General features: G+C 39.4%; 9 protein-coding genes across 9 annotated transcripts; 4 read left to right on the top strand and 5 right to left on the bottom strand.

Annotated features, from left to right (window-relative positions):
• Nucleotides 1-20: 20 nt before the first annotated feature.
• RO3G_16248 (uncharacterized protein) lies at nucleotides 21-6,323 on the bottom strand (the record flags this gene model as incomplete). Its single annotated transcript, XM_067670832.1, has 2 exons — nucleotides 21-2,756; nucleotides 2,811-6,323. 2 exons carry the CDS (start codon nucleotides 6,321-6,323, stop codon nucleotides 21-23), a joined length of 6,249 nt encoding a protein of 2,082 aa, XP_067526933.1.
• A 1,418-nt stretch (nucleotides 6,324-7,741) lies between these two features.
• RO3G_16247 (uncharacterized protein) lies at nucleotides 7,742-8,156 on the bottom strand (the record flags this gene model as incomplete). The annotated part of the gene is made up of 3 exons (XM_067670831.1): nucleotides 7,742-7,859; nucleotides 7,909-8,070; nucleotides 8,125-8,156. 3 exons carry the CDS (start codon nucleotides 8,154-8,156, stop codon nucleotides 7,742-7,744), a joined length of 312 nt encoding a protein of 103 aa, XP_067526932.1.
• A 485-nt stretch (nucleotides 8,157-8,641) lies between these two features.
• RO3G_16246 (uncharacterized protein) lies at nucleotides 8,642-10,776 on the top strand (the record flags this gene model as incomplete). Its single annotated transcript, XM_067670830.1, has 2 exons — nucleotides 8,642-9,054; nucleotides 9,120-10,776. 2 exons carry the CDS (start codon nucleotides 8,642-8,644, stop codon nucleotides 10,774-10,776), a joined length of 2,070 nt encoding a protein of 689 aa, XP_067526931.1.
• A 393-nt stretch (nucleotides 10,777-11,169) lies between these two features.
• Nucleotides 11,170-11,909, bottom strand: RO3G_16245 (uncharacterized protein; the record flags this gene model as incomplete). The annotated part of the gene is made up of 3 exons (XM_067670829.1): nucleotides 11,170-11,186; nucleotides 11,292-11,719; nucleotides 11,782-11,909. 3 exons carry the CDS (start codon nucleotides 11,907-11,909, stop codon nucleotides 11,170-11,172), a joined length of 573 nt encoding a protein of 190 aa, XP_067526930.1.
• A 1,646-nt stretch (nucleotides 11,910-13,555) lies between these two features.
• RO3G_16244 (uncharacterized protein) lies at nucleotides 13,556-15,325 on the top strand (the record flags this gene model as incomplete). Its single annotated transcript, XM_067670828.1, has 7 exons — nucleotides 13,556-13,568; nucleotides 13,768-14,105; nucleotides 14,155-14,483; nucleotides 14,534-14,771; nucleotides 14,843-14,950; nucleotides 15,004-15,138; nucleotides 15,272-15,325. The coding sequence occupies 7 exons, from the start codon at nucleotides 13,556-13,558 to the stop codon at nucleotides 15,323-15,325; spliced, it is 1,215 nt and encodes a 404-aa protein (XP_067526929.1).
• A 5,018-nt stretch (nucleotides 15,326-20,343) lies between these two features.
• RO3G_16243 (uncharacterized protein) lies at nucleotides 20,344-21,874 on the top strand (the record flags this gene model as incomplete). The annotated part of the gene is made up of 5 exons (XM_067670827.1): nucleotides 20,344-20,355; nucleotides 20,458-20,535; nucleotides 20,589-20,663; nucleotides 20,719-20,847; nucleotides 20,906-21,874. The coding sequence occupies 5 exons, from the start codon at nucleotides 20,344-20,346 to the stop codon at nucleotides 21,872-21,874; spliced, it is 1,263 nt and encodes a 420-aa protein (XP_067526928.1).
• Nucleotides 21,875-22,117: 243 nt separating this feature from the next.
• Nucleotides 22,118-22,621, top strand: RO3G_16242 (uncharacterized protein; the record flags this gene model as incomplete). Its single annotated transcript, XM_067670826.1, has 1 exon — nucleotides 22,118-22,621. One exon carries the CDS (start codon nucleotides 22,118-22,120, stop codon nucleotides 22,619-22,621), a length of 504 nt encoding a protein of 167 aa, XP_067526927.1.
• Nucleotides 22,622-23,348: 727 nt separating this feature from the next.
• RO3G_16241 (uncharacterized protein) lies at nucleotides 23,349-24,760 on the bottom strand (the record flags this gene model as incomplete). Its single annotated transcript, XM_067670825.1, has 5 exons — nucleotides 23,349-23,378; nucleotides 23,435-24,018; nucleotides 24,067-24,561; nucleotides 24,621-24,664; nucleotides 24,723-24,760. The coding sequence occupies 5 exons, from the start codon at nucleotides 24,758-24,760 to the stop codon at nucleotides 23,349-23,351; spliced, it is 1,191 nt and encodes a 396-aa protein (XP_067526926.1).
• Nucleotides 24,761-25,681: 921 nt separating this feature from the next.
• Nucleotides 25,682-26,197, bottom strand: RO3G_16240 (uncharacterized protein; the record flags this gene model as incomplete). The annotated part of the gene is made up of 1 exon (XM_067670824.1): nucleotides 25,682-26,197. One exon carries the CDS (start codon nucleotides 26,195-26,197, stop codon nucleotides 25,682-25,684), a length of 516 nt encoding a protein of 171 aa, XP_067526925.1.
• Between the last annotated feature and the right edge of the window lie 450 nt (nucleotides 26,198-26,647).

The raw sequence follows: 26,647 nt of genomic DNA, 5'->3' as shown, positions 1-26,647 counted from the left end.
CATTATCAGCTAAAACAACTTTAGTTTACAGTGATGGCTTCCGGACGACGTTGCCAAATACCACCAGCAACAGGCAAGTAAGTGTTGCCCATCAGGTCAGCATCGACTTCACGAGCACATTGTCTGCCTTCGTTAATACCCCAGACAATCAAGGATTGACCACGGCGACAGTCACCAGCAGCATAGACACCAGGAAGAGAGGTAGAGTATTTACCCTTAGAAGTCTCAATGTTACTGCGACCATCTTGCTTGAGTTGCAACTGCTTCACGACGGCTTCTTCAGGACCCAAGAAACCCATAGACAAGAGAACAAGATCAGCTTCAAAGAATTCTTCGGAGCCTTCGACTTCCTTCATAGCCCATCGACCGGCAGCATCCTTGGTCCATTCGACACGGACTGTCTTGATACCCTTGATGTTACCTTGACCATCACTGACGAATTCCTTGGAGAGCACGCAGTATTCACGAGGATCCTTACCAAAGTGAGCTTGCACTTCGCTGTGACCATAGTCAACACGGAAGACACGAGCGAATTGAGGCCATGGGTTATCGTTAGCACGCGTCTTGGGAGGTTGAGGGAGCAGCTCAAAGTTGATCACAGACTTACAGCCATGACGGACAGAGGTACCGATACAGTCGTTACCCGTATCACCACCACCAATCACAATGACATTCTTGCCCTTGGCACTCAAATACTGGCCATCCTTCAGATCGCTGTCCAACAGAGACTTGGTGTTGGCCTGAAGGAATTCCATAGCAAAGTGAATACCGTTCAATTCACGACCGGGAATCTTGAGATCACGAGGCCAGGTAGCACCCGTGGCGACAATCATCGCATCATTTTCATCGCGAATCTTGTTGGCGTCCACATCGACACCAATATGAGCGTTGGGAACAAAGCTGACACCTTCAGCAGCCAAAAGATCAAGACGACGTTGAACAATCTTCTTGTCGAGCTTCATGTTGGGAATACCATACATCAAGAGACCACCCATACGATCGTTACGATCATAGACAGTGACAAGATGACCTGCCTTGTTGAGTTGATCAGCAGCAGCCAAACCGGCAGGACCAGAACCGATGATGGCAATCTTCTTACCCGTGCGTTGAACAGGAGGCTTGGGCACAATCCATCCTTCATCAAAACCACGATCAATGATGGCACATTCAATGCTCTTGATAGCCACAGGAGGTTCAGAGATACCGAGCACACAAGAGTTTTCACAAGGAGCAGGACAGACACGACCGGTGAATTCAGGGAAATTGTTGGTCATCATCAGACGATCGAGGGCTTCCTTCCAGTTATCTTTGTAGACGAGCTCGTTCCACTTGGGGATGATGTTACCGATAGGACAACCCGTGTCAGATTGACAGAAGGGTACACCACAGTCCATACAACGAGCGGCCTGTTCGTGGAGTTGACTGCGACTCAAACGGTGGTTGATCTCTTCCCAGTCATCCGTACGCTTCTTGGCCTCACGGTAACGATCGGTTCTACGCTTGTATTTCATGAAACCACGGACCTTGTCCAACTTGGCACGACGAGCCAAGATAGCTTCTTCATCAAGGATACTGTCTTCGAGGTCTTCAACAGAGGGTTCAGCCTTCTTCTTGTGAGCTTGTTCACAAGACACCTTTTCGGGGACAGCAGCCGCTTGCTTTTGGGCACGTTCCTTTTCCAAAAGAGCACGGAATTCGACAGGCATGACCATGACAAACTTGGGCAGATAATCGTTAAAGTTCTTGAGGACACGATCAGCGATTTCGGAACCCGTGTAGTGACGGTGGTCTTCGATCAAGTCGCGCAATTCGGCAATACGCTCATCGTCATTGACCGTGTCCAACTCGACCATCTCCATGTTGACATTCTTTTTGAAATCGCCCTTGAGATCCAACACATAGGCAATACCACCAGACATACCCGCAGCAAAGTTACGACCGGTGCTGCCAAGGATCACGACACGACCCCCGGTCATGTATTCACAACCGTGGTCTCCGACACCTTCACAAACAGCTCTCGCGCCCGAGTTACGCACACAGAAACGTTCGGCAGCGATACCACGGAAGAAGGCTTGACCACTGGTGGCACCATACAGACAGACGTTACCGACAATGACGTTGTCTTCCGACTTGAAGGTCGAGCACTTGGGAGGATAGATGGCAATCTTACCACCCGAAAGACCCTTACCGACATAATCGTTCGAGTCACCCTCGAGTTCAAAGAAGATACCCGAGGCCAAGAAGGCACCCAGGGATTGACCGGCCGAACCGTTCAGTTTGATGTGGATCGTTTCATCCGGCAGACCGCTTTCACCGTGACGCTTGGAGACGTGGTAAGAGAGAGAGGTACCCAGGGCACGATCGGTATTGACCACGTCGGCTTGAATGTGCACCTTTTCCTTGCTGGACAGCGCAGCCTCGGCTTCTTCGATAAAGTAATTGTCAAGACGGACGTGGAGGTTGTGCTTTTGCTTGGTGACACAGTAGTTGGACACGTTGGGACGAAGAGAAGAGGCAGGGGTCAAGATGGGAGACAAGTCCAAGTTGGCGGTCTTGAAGGTACGAAGGGATTCGTTGACCTTGAGCAAGTCAGCACGACCGACCATTTCATTGATGGTACGGAAACCGAGCTTGGCCATGTAACCACGCATTTCTTCAGCAAGGTAGTAAAAGAAGTTGACGACATGTTCAGGGCTACCTTCAAACTTCTTTCGTAACTCGGGATCTTGAGTGGCGATACCGACAGGACAAGTGTTCTATAAACAAGTGTTATTAAGATGGGTAGAGATGTATTATGCAATTCTATTTACCAAGTGACACTTTCTCATCATCGTACAACCAAGGGCAATCAGAGGCGTGGTAGCAAAACCCCATTCTTCAGCACCGAGCAAACAGGCCACAGCGATATCACGACCGGTCTTGATCTGACCATCTGTCTGGACGACCACACGACCACGCAAGTCGTTGAGAACCAAGGTTTGGTGTGTTTCGGCAAGACCGAGTTCCCAAGGAAGACCGGCGTACTTGATACCCGTCCAACGAGAAGCACCGGTACCACCATCATGACCCGAGATCAGGATGTGATCTGCCTTGGCCTTGGCCACACCAGCAGCCACGATACCCACACCGACCTCAGACACAAGCTTGACCGAGACACGGGCACGAGGATTGGAGCACTTCAAGTCATAGATGAGCTGCTTGAGATCTTCGATCGAGTAAATGTCGTGGTGAGGAGGAGGCGAGATGAGACCGATACCGGGCGTGGTCTTTCGGGTGCTGGCGATTTCTTCGGATACCTTTGTACCTGCCAACTCACCCCCTTCACCGGGCTTGGCACCTTGAGCCATCTTGATTTGCAATTCATCCGAATCCGAAAGATAGAAACTCGTCACACCAAAACGACCCGAGGCCACCTGCTTGATGGCCGAACGCATCGATTCACCACTTTCGAGAGGAAGCGAACGTTCGGGCTTTTCACCCCCTTCACCCGTGTTGGACTTACCGCCGAGCTTGTTCATGGCCAAGGCCAAAGAAGAGTGAGCTTCCATCGAGATGGAACCATAAGACATGGCACCGGTCACGAAACGCTTGACGATCTTGTCCCAGGATTCGACCTGATCGACAGGGATAGGCTTGGCATTTTCATAATCGAATTCGAGCATGCCACGGAGGGTACACTTCTTGATGGCTTCATATGCATTGCGAGAGTAAGCATCATAGGAAGATTGGTTCTTTTGACGAACAGCGTCTTGCAAGTTGGCAATACCACTTGGTTCAGCAATATGAGGAGCACCACCATCACGCCAGTGGTATTCACCTGATTCAGGAAGACCGACGGGTTGGACCACATTACGGCTGGGGTAACCGGTTTCGTGCAAGGTGAGGGCGTCCAAGGCAAAGATATCAAAGGTGACACCCTTGATACGAGAGGCCGTACCAGAGAAGCAGCGAGAGATGACGCTGTCGTCAATACCGAGGGCTTCAAAGATCTGAGCACCCTTGTAAGAAGCCAAGGTGGAGATACCCATCTTGGACATGACCTTGAAGATACCATTGTCGATACCCTTCTTGAAGTTATAGATCAACTTGTCTGGAGTCAAGCCGTCGTGCACCGCACCCTCACGACAGAGCTTGACCATGGTCTCCATGGCCAGATAAGGACAGACCGCGTCCACACCATAACCGAGCAAGACACAAAAGTGATGGACCTCTCTGGCTTCAGCGGTTTCGACCATCAAGGCGATATGACTACGCTGCTTGTTACGCACCAGGTAGTGGTGCACACCACCGGCAGCGATCAAGGAAGAGATAGCGACCCGATCGGCGCAGACAGCACGGTCAGAGAGAACGATGACCTTGAAACCGTTTTGGATGGCGTCCGAGACCTCGTGACAGATACGTTCCAGCGTGTTGACGTAACCCTCGACACCTTCCGATTTGGCAAAGGTGATATCGATCGTCTTCACCTTCCAAGAGGGATACAGGCTCGACATGGACTGGATCGCGGCCAGTTCTTGCATGGAGAGGATAGGAGAGGCCAAGGAGAGTTGATGGCACTGGTTCTGATTGAGTTCGAGAATGTTACCCTTTGGACCGACATAGCAGTGAAGGGACATGACGATCTCTTCACGAATGGGATCGATGGGAGGATTGGTGACTTGAGCAAAGAGTTCACGAAAGTATTCATAGATCAAGCGAGGTTGATCGGCCAGACAGGCCAGGGCGGTATCGTTACCCATCGAACCCAAGGGTTCCTTACCGGTGGATGCCAAGGGAAGCATGATGAGGTTGAGTTGTTCGAGCGTGTAACCAAAGGCTTTGAGACGAGGATCGGCTTGGACGGTGGTAGGGTCCAGTTGATAGGTGTAAGCAGGAGAGCGATCGACAATGTCTTTGAGGACAATGTTTTGGTTCTTGACCCACTCTGAAAAGTTACGTTTGGTGGCGGTCTGTAACTTGAGTTGCTTGTCATCGACAATCACACCTTCGACGGTATCGACCAACAACATACGACCGGGCTTGAGACGACCCTTTTCGACAACGGTTTCGGGATCGATAAAGACCGTGCCTACTTCAGAAGCACAGATCATGATATCATCCGAGGTCAGATAATAACGACAGGGACGGAGACCGTTACGATCCAGAGAGGCACCACAGTAACGACCGTCAGAGAAGGTGAAGAGCGCCGGACCATCCCAAGGTTCCATCGAGGAAGCAGCCCACTGATAGAACGCTTTGACTTCAGGACTCATCTGTTCATGATTTTGCCAAGCTTCGGGAATCATCATCATCACAGCCTCAGGCATGGTCAAGACACCGTTGATCACCAATAATTCGAGTACGTTATCAAACGCGGCAGAGTCAGAACCTCCTTCTTCGATGATTGGATAGAGTAAATCGAGTTCGTTACCAAACTTGTCAGAGGCCATCACGCCTTCACGAGAACGCATCCAATTCTTGTTTCCACGGACGGTATTGATTTCACCTAAAGAAAAATGAGTCAAAAAAAAAAAAAAAAAAAAAAAAAGAAAGGTACCGTTATGAGCACACCAACGCATGGGTTGAGCACGATCCCAAGAAGGAAAAGTGTTTGTAGAGAAACGAGAGTGAACCAAGGCAAAATGAGTGGTGTATTGAACATTGTTGAGATCATGAAAGTAAAGATAGACTTGTTTGGGAGTCAATTGACCTTTGTAGACAATGTTCTTGTTTGAGAGTGAACAGACATAGAACCACTTTTTCATAGTGAGCGTATGGGTAGCATGTTTACGCAAGACATACAACTGACGTTCAAAGTAAGGTTCATCAAAAGGTTTGGATTGATCGGCCAAGACGACAAAAGGTTGTTCGATCGCGGGTTCCTTACTTTTGGCAGCAGGACCGATGATGGTCGAATCACGAGGCACCGAACGCCAACCGAGGACCTTGAGATGAAGGGCATCAGCGAGTTGTTCAAAGACCTTTTTACTTTCATCCACTGATTCAGCATCACCTTTCATGAACAAGTTACCAACAGCATATTGACCTTCAGGAGGTAAAGAGATACCAAACAAACGACGGGTCTCATTCACAAAGAAATCATGAGGGATACCTGTCATGACGCCAGCGCCATCACCATCACGAATATCAGCACCACTGGCACCACGATGTGTCATGTTACATAAAATGTAACTCGCTTCAGACAAGATCTTGTGAGAACGGACACCTTTGACGTGTACCATGAAACCAACACCACAAGCATCTTTTTCAAATTCAGGATTATATAAACCTTGAGCAGGGGGAATAGCACCAGCCCATGAATTGTTTTCAATCATTTCAGACATTATTTACAAGTTAAACTTAATGTAAGGGTATTTATTATCTTCGTGGCTTGTTTATGTATAAAGTGGAAAGAGACTATGTATATTAAGAGGAAAGGGGGTGTATGTCTCTGTCTTTCTAGAATTCAAGAAAGAAAAAAAAAAAAAAAAAAAAAAAAAAGGGACTTTTTATAGACAGTTCTTATCTTTGGACAGTGACCAATCATTTTCAAGTATGGGTTGAATTGGATCTGTTGAGGTCACATGTTAAACCTTATTGAATTCAGGACAGTCCTTTTATTAAATAAAATAACCTGTTTATTTCATAAAGAATGAAACGTGTGAGATGAGATGATTTTTTTTTTTTTAAAAAAAATGAAACCAAAGAAACACGTCTAAAAGAAATCTGTTATACTTTAGTCCGTTATCTTATCATTCTTTCGGATTTTTGATTTACACGACCCCCCCCCCCCCCCCCCTAACTCTCTCTCTTTCTCTCTTTCTTTCTCTTTTTCTTTTTTTTTCCTTTTTCTTTAATCACAAAAATAGCTTTTATATTTTAGTTTGACGTGTTCTGTTTCCGACTGTCAATTAGGGAAAAAAAAAAAAAAAAGGGATGAAAAAGAAACGGACTTTTAAAAATGAAGAGATGAAATTGATTGAATTCACCAATGAAAAATGAGCAAGAAATCTCTATCAAATAAGACTTCCTTCCAGTGTATCACAGTTTAGCTTATCTCTATTTCTATAAAAACGTAATCTATTGTCCCCCACATGCAAATAAAAAAAGGGGGGAGTACAGACACGTTGAGATAAAAAGGACCATTTTTTTAGATTTTGATCATTTGGGTGGTTATCGGATAAGATCGGAATTCTTTTTCTTTCTCACTCTTTTCCGTTTGTCACCGATCCTCTTTCTTTTCTCACGCTGGATACCACCTTTTGTTGACTCTCTTTTTTCATTATTTTTTTATTTTTTATTTTTTATTTTATTTTTTTTTTTTGGGTGACTTGATTTCATAAAATAGGGAATGAAAAGAATAAGCAAAAGAGAGAGGGTATATTTCTATTTTGTACTACAAAGCACAAACATAGTTCAATTGGGATTGATAGTGTACTCATCTATTATCTATTCAATTTGATTGGAGGCTTTCATCATTTGTACAACCTTTTTTTTTTTTATCTTTGCCCATCTCACATGTCAACTCTCATTCCTTCTTGTCATTCAGATGAGATTGTTTGTTATCAACCAAATCATTGAAAAAAGCCCGAAATTGTAAATAACGAATGATTTTTTTAATACAAATCCAATTCATTACCGTCTTTGATCATTTTTTTTTAACATTGAGTTCAAGATTGCTTTATTTTCCAATCAAAATCATTTAAATTTATTCTCAGATAAACAGACTCTATTCTCTTTCTCTCTCTCTCTCTCTCTTTTTTTATCCACCATGTAAAGTAGAGATAAACACAATCTCATCTTTATCCTCTAATTCATAGTCAAGTTCATCACATAATTCCCAATCCACATTATTAATCAATACCAAAATACCAGGACGACTATCAACAGTCCTTTAGTCCCTCATCCCTATTTTCTTTACTTTCTTACACTGTATCCTTTTCAACAAACAAGTCTTGTTTTTCAGTCATCATCTTGTCACGAATATAAAATATCAATTCTTGAAGTCTCGAAGGCTCTCCTGAGCTTTGTTTGGCAGGTATCTGAAGTGTATGTTTACTGACATTATTAAATAAAAGTTCCATTCCTCCACTAATTTTTATTTTTATTTTAATAAGCTTGCTTTGTTCAAAGAGAAAAGATTACCTGAATTCTACATGAATCGTAAGATCTGTCATTTCGTAATCTATCAAAAGAAAAAAGAAAAAAATTGAAAATATTTTCTCAAGTTCATTCATCGTGACTTGCTTTTTAACCTTCACTCAAAAAAAAAAGAGATACCAGCAGATCACATCATTCACTGTTCATGATTCAACCTATTTTCACAAACCTCCCTCACCTTCTTTCCCTTCCTTTCTTCATCATCTTGTCCCTTCATCATCCATTCAACTCAGTGACAAGAGAACAATTTAAAAGTCCTTCTTATGCAATGCAACCAAGCATTCGTTCTCATTCACACACACACAAAAGACAAAGATGATTGCAGCTCCATCCAACACACACACACATCTTGACCTAAAGAATCCCTTTTCTTTCTTTGTCCATCCAGCTTATTTAAGCCATCTTTTTTTCTCATTCACACATCCGTGAGAAATGAAGAACAGTCACACCTCCCTTGGTTTAATAGGAACAGAACTTTTTTTTTTTTTTTTCCCTTTTCCACATGAGCAACTTTATCAACAGTTTGTTATACAACTTTACAAACATCCTCTCTGTGGGTCCTGAACCTCCAAGAGAAGGTGAGGAAGAACAGTGTGGATCGGGTTGCTGTAGAGAACAACCAAAGAACGACAGTGGTTGCTGTGGTGGTAACACAGATCGTGATGGCTGCTGCAAGACCAACCAACAAGACATTACAGAAATCGAATCCATCAAAGTCTTTTATTCTTCCTTGACTGGTACCGCAAAAAACTTTGCTCAAGAGTTGCAAACAAAACTAGAACAATCAGACCTGATCAAGATTAACAAGTTGGAAATCATGGATATTACCGAATATGATAACGATAACTTGTTGTCTGAAACTTCTGTTTGTATCTTTCTTTTGTCTACTTATAATGTAGAAGGCCCTTTGGATTGGTAAGAAGAAGAAAAAAAAGAAAGAAATGAAAGAAAGGGACTAAAGAGTATGTATCCATTCCTAGGTTCTCCAACTGGCTTCATGATCTTCGCTATGATTTCAGAGTCGATCGAGACGTATTGAAAAAGTTGCGTTATGCTGTTTGTGGATTGGGTGATTCGGCGTATGGTGAAGATTTCAATGTGGCCTCGGCTAATATCGATAAGTGGCTGGGTCGATTGGGTGCCACTCGTATTTATCCCTTGGGTGAATGTGACAAGAATGCGGATCAAAAGGCACAATTCGATCTTTGGTCCAACCGATTTATTTCTGAATTGCAAGACAAACACACCTTGGAATTCTCACCGGCCAACATTGCCTTTCAGTCTGAGGATGAAGAAGAGGAGGAAGAGGAAGGATCGGAGGTGGGGATCGAATCCTCAGAGGATGAGATGCTCGATTTGGAAGACATGGGTAAAATGGCCAGTAAGATCAAGGCTGCCAAAGCAAGACGGGCAGAGGAAGAAGAGGATTTTGAAAACAGCAAGGCCAGAGCAAAACAAACTATCGGGGAAAAGACAAGGAACAAGCCTGAGGCGCGTGAGATGGTGTCGCCCATGATTCATAAAAACTTGACAAAACAAGGTTACAAGGTCGTCGGGACACACTCGGGTGTCAAGATCTGTCGATGGACTAAATCAGCTTTGCGTGGAAGAGGGTTTTGTTACAAGCATGCGTTTTATGGTATCCAAAGCCATTTGTGTATGGAAACCACGCCTTCCTTGGCCTGTGCCAACAAGTGTGTGTTTTGCTGGAGACATCACACGAACCCGGTGGGTACCACCTGGAGATGGAAAGTGGATGATCCCAAGTTTATCTTGGACGGTGCCATGGAAAATCATTACAAGATGATCAAACAGCTCAAGGGTGTGCCTGGCGTCAAGGCAGATCGTTTTCAAGAGGCCTTCACCATCCGTCACTGCGCTCTTTCACTCGTAGGTGAACCGATCTTTTATCCTCACATTAATGATTTCGTCACCATGCTACACGAAAGAAACATTTCATCCTTTCTCGTCACCAACGCTCAATTCCCCGACAAGATTGCCGAGATGGTGCCCGTGACACAACTCTATGTCAGTGTGGATGCAGCCACCAAGGATTCACTGAAAAAGATTGATCGACCTTTGTTTAGAGATTTCTGGGAAAGATTCTTGAACTGTTTGGAGCAATTATCACTCAAGGGCCAACGGACGGTCTATCGGATGACGTTAGTCAAGGGCCACAATACAGAGGAAATCGATGGTTATGTCGAGTTGATTCGTCGTGGCAAGCCTTCTTTTATCGAAGTCAAGGGCGTGACGTACTGTGGCTACAGTGGTGCAAGTGATTTGACCATGGCCAATGTGCCCTTCCATGTGGAAGTCATCGAATTCTGTCGCAAGTTGACCTCCAAGCTGGATGGCGAATATGAAATCTCTGCAGAGCATGCTCACTCTTGTTCTCTCTTGATCGCTCACAAGAATTTCAAGGTCAATGGTGAGTGGCATACCCATATTGATTATCCAAAATTCTTTGAACTTGTCAAGAGTGGTAAGCCCTTTACAAGCTTGGATTATATGGCAAAGACACCCGATTGGGCTATTCATGGACATGAAGCAGCTGGTTTTGATCCAAACGAAACAAGATTTTATAGAAAGAACAGAAAGACGGTCGTGCCTCCTACAATCAACGCTGAAGCATAATTTGTATTTGAATGTATGTATATATATACTCTCTCTCTCTCTTTCTATTTTGAGTCTCTCTTTTTTTTTTTATAATAAAATATCTATAATTCAATTATTTTACGAGGCAAGATGGATAGGATGCCTTCTACTAAAGCATATCGAGTAGCAAACATGGCAGCTAAAGCAGTACAGTATAAAGCAATCCTGTAGCCTTTACCAACACGAAATAACAGTTTGACTAAAGAAACATGAGTGAACGCAGTGTCTCGTTGTCGGATCACTTACTTGGGGGAGGCGAGAACATGTAGTTGAGATTGAACCCGGATGTCAATGCACAGATCTGTAAGATGGGTGAGTGAAAGAAACTGAAGACGGAGAAAGACAAGAGGGCCATGTCGAATGAGGTCGGTATCAAAAGATATCTTCCACTGTAAATCATATAAATAGGCGCAATTAATATCAGAATATGCTCTATCACACACATACACGCACACACATCAGCAAAACAATCATTCAGCGATTCCTTCTTTTACCTGCAAAAAAATTAAAAGTCTCTCCGACCAGCTCATGGTCTCTCAAGTCAGGAAACAACAGGGCCGCGATGCCTCCCCACTGTGTATGGAGATAGATGTTGAAGAGCAAGCTGGTGGTGATCGATGATTTGTTTGGGTTGCACAAGGTCAACAGGAGCAATCCTGCGCCCATATGGCAAGGCTGAAGCATAAACATTTTGTTTTTCCGAATGATTTTGTGTGCAAAGGTCAAGGACAGCGAGCTGAATAAGGAGAATGTCAAGAGGTACTCTACGGGTGTGGCTGGTCCGATCGGTTGGAAGGTACTGAGCTGGTGCCATGTGGTACTGGTTGGATCAAGTACTTTGGATAGACAATAGGTTGTTGCTGATGCAAATCCAGTCGATAAAAACAAGAGTTCAGTGGCATGTTGTCTAGGTGGAAGATACCTAATAAAAAGAGATCGTTCATGGGCTTTGAATTATATAAAAAAAAAATTTAATCTTTTTACCAGGAACCTTCGATTGAGTTTGACCAATCTGTGTCAATCGGTAAATCTTTTCCTTGATATCTCACCCATTTTTCAAGTCGATTGATGATTGATATCCATGGTTTACATAACACACTTAATACGGCCATGTTTCGGATAAGGAAAAGAAAAGAAAAAAAAAAAAAAAGAGGTACAGCAACAGGGTTCAGGTACTTTTTTTTTTTTTTTTTTCAGAGCTGACGTTATCTCATTTTGGCTTTGGTTACACGAATTTCATTTTGACTTGTTCTCTTTTTCTTTTTTTCACCTCACATCCTCTCCCTTCCCCCAAACAAACTCTATTTTTATAAGCAAAAATGAAAACATGCTCGACACAAGTCTGGTTTCGTTGAACTTTTAGAAGTGAAAGCAAATTAGAGCATCTGAGCGGACTTTTTATTTCTCCCCAATGGATTCATTGTATAACAATGACTGTTGTTTTACAAAAGCAGATTCTTTAGCAATGTATCGCAGGTTTTGAACAAGGAAATAATACGTGTTTATATGAATGACGGATGATTCGAATGAGGTGTACTTTGTTTGTTAAATCAGTGATTTTTATATCAAATGAAAAACTCACTGTATTTTGGACATGGTTGAGATGAGGTCAAAGATACCTTGTCTTTTGGGGCATCGTTCACAGAAAGAGAACTCATAAAATCAAAGAATAGTTCTTTGGAAATAAAAAAAAAAAAAAGAATGGGACCTCTTTTTATCTTTTTTTTAAAAAGTAGCATTTACTTTTCAAAGTTGTACAGCTTAGATAACATTGATTTCATTATTTTGTTCATCGTCATACTCTCTCTCTCTATTCATTCGTTCCTAACCCAAGTCTCTTGTAAATTATTTCACAAGGAATAAATCCATTCGAAAATTGATTATAAAAGACGGTAAGCGATCATTGATGTGTGTGGGTGAAGCTTTTATTAAATACTGAAAGAAATACGTTGATCCTTCTCCATATGATCAACACTTATCCTGCCGTGTTCAGTAGTTTGAAATGGATAAAGTGATGACAACCTCCCCCCCCCCTTCCTATTTGATTGCTCTAAAAGCTTTTGTGTCCTAATGGCGTTTGCTTTGCATATAAATGAGATGAATAAGAGTGTTCAAAGTCGGTCTGTTTTTAAAAACTGCAGGATTGAAATTTTAAGGGACATAAAGAATATTAAAGTAGATGCCACAAGGAGTAGAATTAATTTAAGGATTTACCAGCCAAACATATTGTTTTACAATAACCAAAAGGGTTCTACTTTTGCAGAGTCTCACAAAACGGATCATCCTAAAATAATGCATCAAGTCTTTTTAAAAAAAAAATAGAAAAAGGAGAAAGAGAGAGAGAGAGAGAGAGAGAGAGAGAAAGTCCCCTAAAGTGGACATTACTTTCTATGCTTGTACATGTTTCTTTAACAAACTTACTATTTCAAGTTATTTCAAAAAAAGGAGAAGGGTAACAAGCCATCATGATCATAGTGTTATAATTGACACCCTCCCTCCTTTTCATCTCATTCTCCCTGAGGGGAAGGACAAGTAATGAATCAAACGTTATGCAGATCAATTTTTATTTTATTCTTTTATCTTTTCTCTTTTTTATATTAAAACAAACCAGTTTTTTTTTTATTTTTATTTTTTTCTATTTTTGATGCCTTCAACAAGTCAAAGTCAAATAACAGTCATAGAAACAACACTGACTATTCAACAGAATATGTTATCCGTAAGAGAACTGCTTTTGATATCTAATTTATGCAATCTTACAATGATCAATGCAGGTTTTTCATGTTATCATACAAAGTCCTCATTCCAAAGTATCACTCGTTCGATATCCTTTTGATTTTTCAGAGTTTCATCAAAAAGTAGACAAAAAGAGAGAGAGAGGAGGGGGGCAAGATCGATATTCAAACAACAAGACATTAACCATTCTATTTTAGATTCAACTTTATTATCCAAAAAACAAAATATCTTTTCCAGCCCTTCAGAATCCAAAGCGTCAAGTTTCCAGACATCGTTCTTTTCAAGACCTCTTGCCTTTCCCTCGCAAGTCGAACGCTGACAAAATCCAGAAATACCTTGAGCGTTGTTTTCGTCATCCTGTCATCTCTGCCTCTTCTATCCTTCGTGACTTTACGCGTGTACAGCGAGAGGAGGATGCGATCTTGGAATCTCAAAAGACATTCCATACCCTCACATCCTCTTGTGATCCATTCGTTACAGTGCCTCTTGACCTCATGAAGGACATACCTCCTCTGCCGACTACGTTGGATGATTTTGATCTGATCAAAGTGTTAGGCAAAGGGTGCATAGGCAAGGTAAAGAAGGACATGGTTGAAAAAGAAAGAGTCATTTAGTTTGGCTTAGGTATTATTAGTAAAGTCTAAAAGAGACCAGCAGCTTTATGCCCTCAAGGCCATTCAGAAAAGCTGGGTTTTGAAACAAAAAGAATTCATGCATACAAAAGCTGAACGTGACATCTTGGTTCGTCAAAGATACCAACCCTTTCTGATACACCTTCATCATGTCTTTCAGACACCATCCACCCTCTTTCTCTTACTTGATTATCATCCAGGAGGAGACATAGCCACTCGGCTATCTACTGTATCAAGATTTACCGCAGAACAAACCCGTTTCTATGCTGCAGAGATCATACAAGGCCTAAGTGTATTACATAAACAGGGTATTGTCTATAGGTAAAAAGAGGAATGTTCTTTTTGTGCTCTCGTCTGATATTTTCTAAAAGAGATCTGAAGCCAGAGAATGTCTTGATCAGCAGAGACGGACATATTGTCTTGACTGATTTTGGATTATCAAAAATGTTTACAAAAGAGAATATGGATGAACACGACGTGCCTTTGACAAGTACGTTTTGTGGAACAGCAGAGTATTTGGCACCAGAGATTCTTTTGGGAGAACCCTACACGTTTGTAGTTGATTTTTGGAGTCTGGGTACCTTACTGTTTGAAATGTTGGCCGGCAGAGTAACTATCTAATTTCTTTGTCGTCTCTTGGTTTTTAATTCTTTTTTTTTTTTTATTCTTATTATCACCAGACGCCATTTTGGGCGGAGACCCATATGGATATGTATCGGCGTGTCATTGAGGATCCTCTCGATTTTCCTCCCTCTTGGGATTATGACACTTGTAGTCTCTTGAGCGGCGTAAGTGATGATGTCTTCTTTGAGCATGAAAGAGAAACTCAATTGTTTCATAGCTTTTAGAAAAAGAGGCCAATGAGAGGCTAGGATGGGGAGAAGATGGTATTGATGACATCAAAGCCCATTCTTATTTTGACACGGTGGATTGGAACCTTGTGATCGAACGAAGGCTCATACCACCTTATGTGCCAGTAATAAAAGATGAAGCGGACATTAGTCATTTTGATGACATGTTTACTAGTATGTCCGTTCGTATCAGTCAGTCCTCTGATGTACAGGCACAAGACCCGTTCGAGCCATTCGATTTTGATTCATTATTGATAGAGTTCCAAAGACAGAATAAACCCAGGAAACGACCGAGTGCATCATGTCCACTGACATGTCTCAACAATGAACCAGCTAACAAGAAACAAGTGACACATCATCAGGGATCAGCATCTGTGCAGGCAAATCATACTACAAAACGAATGAACCAAGCCATGTATTCAGCTGCATTTAATTCAAGCCATTCAATTTATTCAGCACTTACAGTAGAAAATCATCAACAGGTTACATCTCCTTTGGTGGGACATTACTATTTATCTTCTTAATTTTTAATATATTTTATACATGCTTTCATAATAATTAATCAACACTGGTTACTATGTACTAATTAAAAATAAAGTATGACAATTTAATTACTGAAATTGTATTATCCCTGGTTTTAGAATAATAACAAACTTTGGTCAGTATATGACTTGATGCACTTGTTTTTTAACAAGCCCTCTTTGCTATTAACTTATTAACTATGACCATCCTATTGTGTTTATCAATCATCACATCTAACCTAATTTCAAAAGATACTTTTCCTCTTTAATCCTTTTCTCACATCAGTCACAAATGCATACTCTTAAAATATAGGTTTTTTTTCTGTAGGTCATGTCCTCTCCATCCGAATCAGACGCCTACAATTCAATGTCTCAACACGCACAACTAGCTACAAATGCCCAGAACTACTAAAGGTCCTTTGCCGTTTCTTTTTAATCTCCTATCAACCATATATTCAATCCTATTTGAACTGGATCATCTTTACCACTACATAGACACTTTTACCAGACTACCACATGGCCAGCTCCTTCTAAACTGGCTCTTAAAGCATCAAGTATATTGCTATATTCCAAATATTGTCCTATTGACCTTTTTTTACCCTTAATCCCGAAAAGCTTTTTTTAGCTTCAATTTACTTCCTATTGAACTCGTCCGGGCGAAACAGATGTGGTAAACACCCCCGCGCTCAAATGGATTTTATAAATAAATAAAAAACATGTCCGCAGCAAACTTAAACTAAAAAACTAATATTTCAGCTATTCTAGATTGCTATCAAATTAATGTCTTTATATTAGGATATTCTTTTATCCAGCAAATGCCCAAAAGAAGCATTTACTTGCTTTACCAAATTTATTCATGTACAGCAAAAACAAAGAAAAGCAATTACAAGCCAAGTCTTTTTATGTTTCTATATTTTTTTTTGTATTTGAAAAAGGCAACGGTAACAGTACATATGTACTCTGTCGTACGCCGGAGAAATTTACGGTTGATTTTGTTTTTAATGACACCAACGACGAGTAGGAAGCTGTCTTTTTTTTTCCTCAATCACAAGTAACTAAAAGAGGATTTATTCTAATTTTTTTGTGGGACTTTTCCTAGAGAATTACATGAATTCATTTTTTGTATGCTTTTGTAAAACTGCTGCTTACATTGAATAGGATGGTATACATATATACACACTTTTGGACACGTAAACGTTGTCATTGCCTGTTTCAATTTACTTTCTAACCAGTTTACAGCTAATTTAGATTAATTATAATCATTATTGAATAAAAGATAAATATTATAAAAGAGTTTTTCCGCATGATTACACGTTTGTTAGGAGGAAATCATGATACTAACATACCATTTAGCAGTACATCATAAATAAAAAGTAGTATTTATCATCGACAATACAATGCTTTAACACAAGTATTTAAATGTATTCAATTATTTATCTTTGCAAAGAATTGATGACACTAAATATTTAAAATCAATTACGTTGATTAATAATGAAAAATATACAAATTGAACTCCAATACATATATATAACGGATGACTGTGCAAGATGAAGGTCAAACTATCCTGAATTGAGCAGGAGATAGGCTTTATAACGTTGTGGACTGCTTGAGCAGCTTCGAGGGACTGCCTTTCATTTCTTTGGCATGATTGCCTTCATTTGACCTTATGATACTTGGATTCACTATAGTTGATAGCAATGTTTCATTTGATTTTTGCACGTTGTCACTCATCGCTTCTTGTAATTGAGCACGGTGTTCCTTTTGAAGTTCTTCCACGCAATTCAAAGTCTCCCTCAATAACTCCTAAAAAAAAGGAAAAAACTTGACCAGTGACCATTAATATAGAAATGAATTGGGAAGGTTTAGTTTACTGTTAAGTTCAAATGCAACCGAACATGTGGCACCAACTCTTCAGTCATGTTTCTGATATCTACAGGCATTGTTGCCCTTTGTTCCTTAGTCATAATATGTACTCCAGGTTCTGGTGGCATCATCGTCCAGTGTCTAATGACGTAATCTATTAAACCAAAATCATGCAAATTGCTATTATTACTATAATGAATAAAATGAATTTTAATCTTCTTGAAAGATTCAAAAGACCCGTAATCCTATTTTCCAGCAAGAGTTTTTAAAACAGTTAGCATCCCAAACATTGCTTTTAAATCATCAAAGCTAATTTTATCTTGAGTTGCTTGATAAAGTGAAGAAGCTATCTCAGGAATTAATAGTTCTTGCTTATCAGCATTGATTCTGATGTTACCATCTGCATGGCATTTAAAATGGTTGTCCAGTAAGCCTTCCTTGATTAATTGTACCATCATCGGAGTTAGCTCAACTTTTCTAGGCAGATATGTAATGATATGATTGTTATTGGGGGCATACGAACACATGCTTGCAAAGAGGGTCATACCAAACCACTATTGAAGCACGTCTCAGATTCTGTAAGAGTGATACCCACCTCATCACAGTATAAAAGCAGTAATGCTGTCGATAAAAACCAAAGATTTCATTTCTACAACTTACAATAGTGTAAAAAAGTCAACTGACAATTTCCACACGGCTACATCCCTCTTAATAAAACATAATGATTTAATAGATTCTACCAATTGACTACGGTTGTCCTATGAATTGGTAGATTAATGACACTTGTAATTATTTGGATCAACTTTACGTGTGATTACCGATAGGATAATGTTCATGATTGTCTCGTAACCATTGTAGGCATCATATTGTTTGATTGTTATAGTTTCTTGCTTTGTTTGAGCATAAAGAGCTTTTGGAAGAGATGGACAGCGATTTAAATCATGTCCAAACCAAATTACATCATGCTATTTGGAGCTTTTTTTTTTTTTTTTTTTTGCTAATCCATCCTTTAGAGAAGAAATAACGGGAAACAGAAACTTGACAGGTACACTCATGAACTGTAATACACGCTCCATACGATCACAATGATGCATAAAGGCGCTGTTTGTACGTTCTTCTAATGATAGATTAGTGTATTTAGGATCCCTAAGATTTAGGGACTACAAGGATCAAGGACATCTTTGATCGTAGGTTTGAATCTCTAAAGCTGTTGTCGCACTTCAGCAGCGTAGTCATTGTGAATCATTAGGGCTAGGATGTTTTAATCAGAATAATGTATGTCAAGTTTATGCAAACGGTATAAAACCTGGCCAATTGGAACTCTAGTCTTAGTAGGAGAGTATGGATAGATTGAATTCCTTTATTGCCCGATGGTGGCTGAAGGAAACGTGCAGCAGCCTCTTGGCGCTGTAGGCGTCTTTGGTTACGGCTTGCAAAAACATCGTCTTTGATACGCTGAACCCTCACAGGTCCGTGCCAGAGAAAGGATTCAAGGTTAGCCCTTTGAGACATTGCTTCGGAATCTCGCCAAGGGGGTTGTTAATTTAAACTAAGAAAGGGGTCCGTAGCTTGGGTTTGTTATAAAAATTATTGCTGGAGTTTAACAATTTGGGAGCGAAGATTACTAACTTCTGCTCTTGTCTGTTGGAGCTCTTGAGTCAATCGGTGGACTGTATCAAGGTGAGTCTACAAGTCATCTTGGCTATAGTTGATTCTTGATATGCGCGTGTTGCTAGTTTCTTGGAAAGATCTAGTTTGTTCCATGCCTGTCGGTGCCTGAATTTGTGGTCGCTCTTGGCATGAATCTTGAATAATATGCTTCATTGATGTTGCTTGGAAGCATTTGCCACAGTTAATGTAACGGAACAAGAGTTGTGGTGGGTCTGATTCGGTAGAATCATATTGCTGAAAGTGATCTTGTTGATTACAGTTTGGACATATCAAGTGTTTACGCCCATTATTAAATGTTCAGAAGAGAATTAACTTCTTCTGAGAACAAAGAATGATTTGGTGATCCCTGAAGGCTATTAGAGCCTATAGGCATTGCTTGATCATAAAGAATGTCGAAATTGAGTTGTGGCTATTGCTGTTTTGTAGCATAAAAAATTTAAGACAAATGTTGAATGGTTTTCCAAATTTAGCAAAGGTTTAGGAAAGAGGAAAAAGCGCAAAGTTAAAAACAGTCATGCGCAGATAAAAGATCCATAATTCGCAAACTTAAACTAAAAACCAATAGAATAAAAAAAAAGGTCCAGGCACCCTTTTTAACTCGGTCTTCTCCTATCCACACACGCACGATCCAAGAGAGAAAAGAATTCTGTGCACCTGTTTTAATAATAGCTTTTCTGTCTTTCTTTAATAGGAAACTCTAATATTGTCAGTTTAGAGCACTTAATTATAAGCAAACATGTAAATGAACTCCCCTTTTGCCCTGTTCATGATTCAAGCATTTCAATTGTTTTTTAAATTAATCAAAAGAGACTAAGAAGAAGGATATAAAAGAAGTGAATGTTTTAAGCTTTGTTCTTTTATTTTTAATAAAGAATTATATTGATCATCGAGATCTACATAAGCGATGGTATCTATCGAACCCTCATCACTCTTTTTGTTTCGCAATATGTACCTTTTATTAAAATCTTTGTGGCAATTAACCAGACACTCCTTTAAGCAATGATAATTAATTTTTTTTTCAACGCCCGAACTAAAACCAACTATCATTGTATTAATGAAATGTTACACTCTCTTTCTCCCCTTCTTTGCTCCTTTTTCTCCTCCCTCTCTTCAAACAACACTTTTTAGATAAATCGTTTCTCTTTCTTTTCTCCTTTTGTTTCTTGAAAAGGAAACATCTATTTCTTTGTTCTATCTGCGTCTCTCTCTTTTTTTTTTCATACAGTTTCTTTTTGACAGCAAAACCTACATCTCTCAACGATCTTTTTTTTTATAATGTCATTCAGGGTACACATAGACAACAATAATAAAAAGAATAAGAGTAATAACAATCTTTCTTCTTTCCTGGTCTTCTTTTTTTTTTATTTCTGTATCTATTTTTATTTATAGTTTGAAATTGAACAGTGGCAAGCAGCCTGTATTGCTTTTGATAAAAAAGAATACGAGACGTCACTCAAGACATTCATTGTAAGGTCTATATACAAAATAATGGAGAAGAAAAAAACTTATATTTTATAAAGAATATCGCAGACAATTCAAAAATACATTTCAATATTGGACTTATATTTGCAGTAGCAAATGAACACGATCGTGCGGTAAAATATTTTTCTTTAAAAAAAAAAATGGACCCTAATAATTTTTATATTTCAGATTGCATCATATAATAAAGCAATTCAATTGGACCCTTATATGGCAGTTGCCTATTTTCAAAGAGGTGTCTCTTATTTTATAAAAAATGACATGGAAGCAGCAAGGCAAAATTTTGATCAAGCGCATGAGGTTTGATTTAAAAATACAAAGAATAAAAGGGAGGAAAAATGAATAACATGCTTTCTAGCGATTAAGGGGAAACAACATCATCAATTATCATCAACTAGGCTTACAATTTCGACTTTATGCTTGTGAAGTATTATTCAACCGAGGCATCTGTCAGCTTTATATGGGAAAAATGGATGCTGGATTGACCGACTTGTATTATGCTCAAAAGGCAAGCATGACAGCAGAGCATGCAATTATCGATCAAGCCGTTCGACACCGAGGCAAAGGATACTCTGTATTTTCTATCCCACCCGTCGTTCTCTTTCGACCACCCGAGAACAAATTGAGACAGCTCCAGGGAGGCATGTTTGCAGCAGCTGTTGATCAGCTCAGTCCAAAGAAGTCATACAGAAGCAACTCAGTTTTATTAGACCTGACCAAGTCATCGCATTCATATAAGCATCATTCGTCTGACGATTCAGTATCCACAACAAGCAGCAGGCATACTCGTAATAGTGGTACAGACAGCGGATTTGAGTCTTTTGCTGAAGATAGATATTCATCCGCATCATCTACTAAAACCTCATCTCGATTGGCATTACAGTATGCTATCAAAGAAGATGAAGGATACGGCGATTTCGATAAAGAACTTGAAGAAGTCTATGGTTCATTCAACACCATGTCACTTGATCAAGAAAAAGAATGGATTAAACAGCGATGGGCTTCCCAAGAGGAAGTATTGCAGCCTTCCAATTCGACGTCAAGTAATAGCAGTAGTACTGCTGGAAAATTAAAAATCAAGGCACATTATAAAGATACCAGGATTCTATTAGTGTCGAATAGCATCACATTTGAAGAATTGATGTCAAAGATCAGAGAGAAATTCAATGCACCCAGTTCGATTCTTTTGAAATACAAAGATGAAGAGAATGAATTGGTACTGCTGATTGATAATGATGATTTGCAAATTGCAAGACAAGTCTATAAACGATTCGCTAGTGGAAAGAATGAATTGGAAAAATTAGAACTTTGGTGTGTGGATACATGACCTTAGTTCTTTTGTACAATAAAAATAAAATAGAAGGAGAATTTTGCTTGTCATTTGATTTTAACTGTCCAAAAAAGTAAATATGTTTGGGCTTTTATTTTTTGTTTAAAGAAAGGCTGAAAAAAAAAGTTTCTATTATTAAATACATTTATCCAAAAAGAGACATTTTATAGAAAAACAAAAAGAATATATAAAGAGAGCCTTGATATCTGTTGGTTTATTATCATTCCCAATTAAAACAAAATGCAGTCTTCTCTTCTCTTGTTTGCCTTTGCTCTTTTGGCCTTTGTCGCTTCTATTCATGCTCTGCCTCTCAACAAACGTGGTTATTCTATTCAAATCCAATCCAGTTCTGAATTTTGCTCATTCATGCCTCCTCATCGTGGTGATGATGTTGGCGGTACAGAAGACGACGGTATCCCAATGTGCACCTCCAGTAGCCTTGGTGGTCAAATATTTCCTACGGGCTTTATTAAATCTTCTCATTATGTAAAGACATCTAGCTATGTTCAGGTCACGGGTAAAATTGATCGCAGTAAGTATGGCTTGAGCAGCTCTGATGGTGGAGGACAATATGATAATAAGGACATTGATGGTGTGACCTGTAATGGATACAAATACTTTGTCAATCTGATTGAACCTGACGCAAACCAATTCTGTATTCGATGCTGCAAGAATCAAGCTGATTGCAAATTGAATATTTCTACCAAAGGTTGTGAATCAATCGTTCCAGGAAATTACAGTTAAATCTTTATCTTCTATTTTTGTAAATCTTGTACTTTTTAGTAAATAAATCATTTTATGGACATTTTTTTTTAAAAAAAGCACTGACCAACTTTATGTATACCTTTTGACTAAAATAGTATTTTTTTTATACGAAAAGCTTTTAGTTATATCTGATGGTGCGCTCCCTAGCCTTTGAGCTTGATTTGTCCTTCATGGAAAATAAGGTAGCAATTTTCTACAAATTAGAGTGTGGCGCGCTGGTGAATGAAGGCCTGTCATGGATGCAGCAATTTCAAAATATGGGAGTAACACGAAGTAGCATACTCAGATTCTTAGGAGCGATGAACGAATGAAGTGATGCCAAGATGAAGAAGGACTTTCTTAAAGCTACCTAGTCATATCTACATGTGTCTGTGTACTCCTCTAAGTATATTTTATGTACACTATTTTCAGGAATAAATGTCGCATTTACTTGTCGTTTTTTTTTATAAATTGTATTATAAAGTTTGTAAAAATGCGACTTTACTTTCTGAAAACGGTGTAGGATGTTACAAGATCATATATTTTCTCTTTTTGATTCCAATTGTTCTAAATATACCATCATGAACTCACAAGAAAAAAGTATCAAAGAAATAGTATAATTACTAGTACGAGATATCAAGTAAGGGTGATAAGAATAGAAAAAGTGCATGTTACAAATATACGTCATTAAAGACTATTTGACAAGCAAATGTAAGCTTTATTTTATTTATACTCTTTCAAGGATAACAGCAATACCCTGTAGATAAAAAGGATATGGTCAATATATGTATTTGTAACGAAATCAATCCTTACCTGTCCACCACCAATACAAGCAGACCCAACTGCATATTTATTCTTTGTACGCTGAAGAGCATGAGACAAGTGGGTCAAGATACGAGCACCTGAGGCACCAAGAGGATGCCCAATCGCGATCGCACCACCACTGGTGTTTGTGATTTCTCTTTCTAGCCCGAGTTCCCTTTCACATGCCAAATATTGAGCTGCAAAGGCTTCATTGATCTCTATCATATCCATCTGCTTCAATTCCAATTTAGCGCGCTTCAATGCGCCCGTAATGGCTGGTACAGGACCGATACCCATCAAAGTAGGCTCTACAGCGGATGCTTGCCAACTGACCACACGAGCCAAGGGAGTCAATCCGTATTTTTCAACTGCTTCACCACTAGCAACAATAAGTGCGGCAGCACCATCATTAATACCTGATGCATTGGCTGCAGTGACAACACCATCCTTTTTAAACACTGGTTTCAGCTTTGACAAGTTTTCTATTTGTAAACCGAATCGAGGATGCTCATCTACTGAAACAAGTTCCGGGCCTTTACGACCCTTCACTTCTACTGGAATAATTTCATCCTTAAAAATGCCATTCTTTGCAGCTACGGTAATGAGTGGGTATCAGAAAACATTTAAACGTGATTACTTACCTGCTTCATATCTGTTTTGACTGGCAAGTGCATATTCATCGCACTCACTTCTTTTAATACCATATTTCTCAGCCAAGTTTTCGGCAGTAATACCCATTGGTGTAGGCTTTGGGTATTGATCTATTAAGGCAGTCCAAAGGGTATCTTGCAGGACGGGATCTTGACCTAATTTGATACCCCATCGAGAGGTACCTGATAATGTAAAAGGTGAAAGAGACATATTTTCAGCACCACCTGCCAAGACAATTTCACTTTCTCCTAAGACAATCTCTTGAGCTGCATTCACTACACTTTGAAGACCTGAACCACAGAGTCGATTGACTGTCAAAGCTGGTACATGGACAGGTAGACCAGCCCGGTGGCCTACGTGACGAGCGACATAAGCACCAGCAACATCAGTTTGAAGTACATTTCCGAAAATAACAGAGTCAATAGGGACTTCTTTGGGGAGATCGGCAATGGCAGCCTTTGAGGCTAAACCACCCAATTCAGCAGCTGAATACACAGACAGTAAATGAACAAGCAAACTCGACTATTTATATATTTGTTATTACCTGTAAAGTCTTTTAATTTTCCACCAAAAGTACCAATAGGAGTTCTGTTTATAAGAACTGTTCATATAAAGCTTGTCGTCACAATAAAAGTTCACTGTTTACCTCTTTGCTGATACAATAAAAGCTTGTCGTAAGGCCATGTTGTGCTAATGAGTAAGCAAGTTAAAAAAAAAAAAGAGGGAGAAAGGAAACGTAAAGCCAGTCGGTTTTTAAAAATACATCAAATGCATTGTGTGAATTACGAGTGACATGTGAAATCTAGTCAGAAGTTAAAAAAAAAAAAAAAAAAAAGGTCCAAAAAATGACAAGGATATTTAAACTGTCGAAAGAGTTCACTTGTTAAAAAAAAACCTTAAATTGCAAAGTAAATAAGAAATCAAAAGCATGATACGACATTAATAGTCTCTTATATAGCTTTATGAACACTTTAATAGATCATCTTGTTAAACTACATAATATCTCAACATCATCCTGTTGAAGCGTGTCCATCCAAAATAAAGTGAAGAGAGTTTTTTCGGGGTTCTAAAAAGTGTTGTGTTCGAAAAGAGGTAAGGGGCCATTCGGTACGGGAACTCACGTCCGTCGTGAAACTATCAACACATCCCCTGCTTGTCATTAAAAATAATTTCCCCATCAAAATGAGAGGACTGTATTAAAAATAATGCTAATTCTTGGTCTGAAATTAGTATTACTAAAAGTACCGAGGAGAATATTTCTAAGGCTTGGCAGCAACGGTTTATTATTAAAGTAAAGCTGCGTCTTTTTTTTTCCTGCCAACAATTGAATAGCAAAAGTCTTCAGTGCAACAAAAATATACGATGATGCACTCGATGTTGCGCTTATAGGGTATCATATTTAATACATTCCAGCCTATTATGAATTATGTCTTATTGTAAATGTAAAACGTGTCATGATGATTTGCTTTGTGATACATTGAAGAATACTAACAAACAACTGTCACAATAAGTAAAATATACAAAAGATTTTATTTTAAATTCATGATAAACTAAAGAGGGGGAATATACAAGTTATTAACAAATTTTATATGAACAGATGATTATTTATAAGTAGGCGTCTAATTGAAGCCTTGCCTTGACTTTTGCCTTGTACTTTTCTGCTGCAGACAATACAGGCGCGCTATTTAAACAGGCGATAGGTATCAATTCATCGTCACCTTCTTCTTCATCATCACTTAATAGACTGACTTTACTTTTTAAAGCTGCTGACAATTCTGAAAGTGGCTCATCATCATCGTCTGAACTTGAGATAGAGTAAGCGGGTTGATAACGTGGCTTTCGACGCAAAGGTCTTTTTGATTCTGCAGGTGAAAGAGGAGGTGGGGATAATGGTGGGGATTGAATTGGGCTTTCTAATGGATATGGGCTTTTGGAGAGCCAGGCAGAGATGGGCCAATAGGTAGGTGTATCATCATGGATAAGAGAACCATTCAAAGGTCGATTGACAGTACTAGAGCCCAAAGCTAATAGTGGATATTCTTCTTTATTTATACAAGATAGAGGTAAAGGCCTTTTAGATCTATTCATTGATGCTTTTTTTGTTTGAAAATATTCAGACATTTTAAAAAAGAAAATTGCAGAAAAGAAAGAAATGTATGATCTTTTACTTTTTATATATGAAATCAGAAAATTTTTTAGTTACCCGAAATGTGTAACCACGACTTGGATCCCTCAATGACGACGAACGTCATTGGGATGTGGACGGTGCACACACACACACACACACACAGAGTTATATACAGTTTACATCATAAATCTTCTAATTGATGCTATGTGACTAATGATGGTATTTTTTTTTATTGTTCATTTTCTGATTTTTCTGCTTACAAAAATTTTTTTTCTGCAACTCTTTTTTTTTCTATGCCCCTGTCAAGTTGAAAAAAACACGGGCCCCCTTTCAATTTAAGGCACGCAAAAGAAAAACAAAAAAAAAGCTTTCTCTTTACTGTAGTTGACATTCTAATAACGAATTGAATGATGAAAATCATCTCTATTTTTGGTACAGATGAT

The sequence above is a fragment of the Rhizopus delemar genome, genomic scaffold (genome assembly GCF_000149305.1).
Source record: "Rhizopus delemar RA 99-880 supercont3.19 genomic scaffold, whole genome shotgun sequence".
Taxonomy (NCBI): Eukaryota; Fungi; Mucoromycota; class Mucoromycetes; order Mucorales; family Rhizopodaceae; genus Rhizopus; species Rhizopus delemar.
Note: the sequence above shows the minus strand (reverse complement) of the source record. Positions and strands in the feature narration are given on the sequence as shown.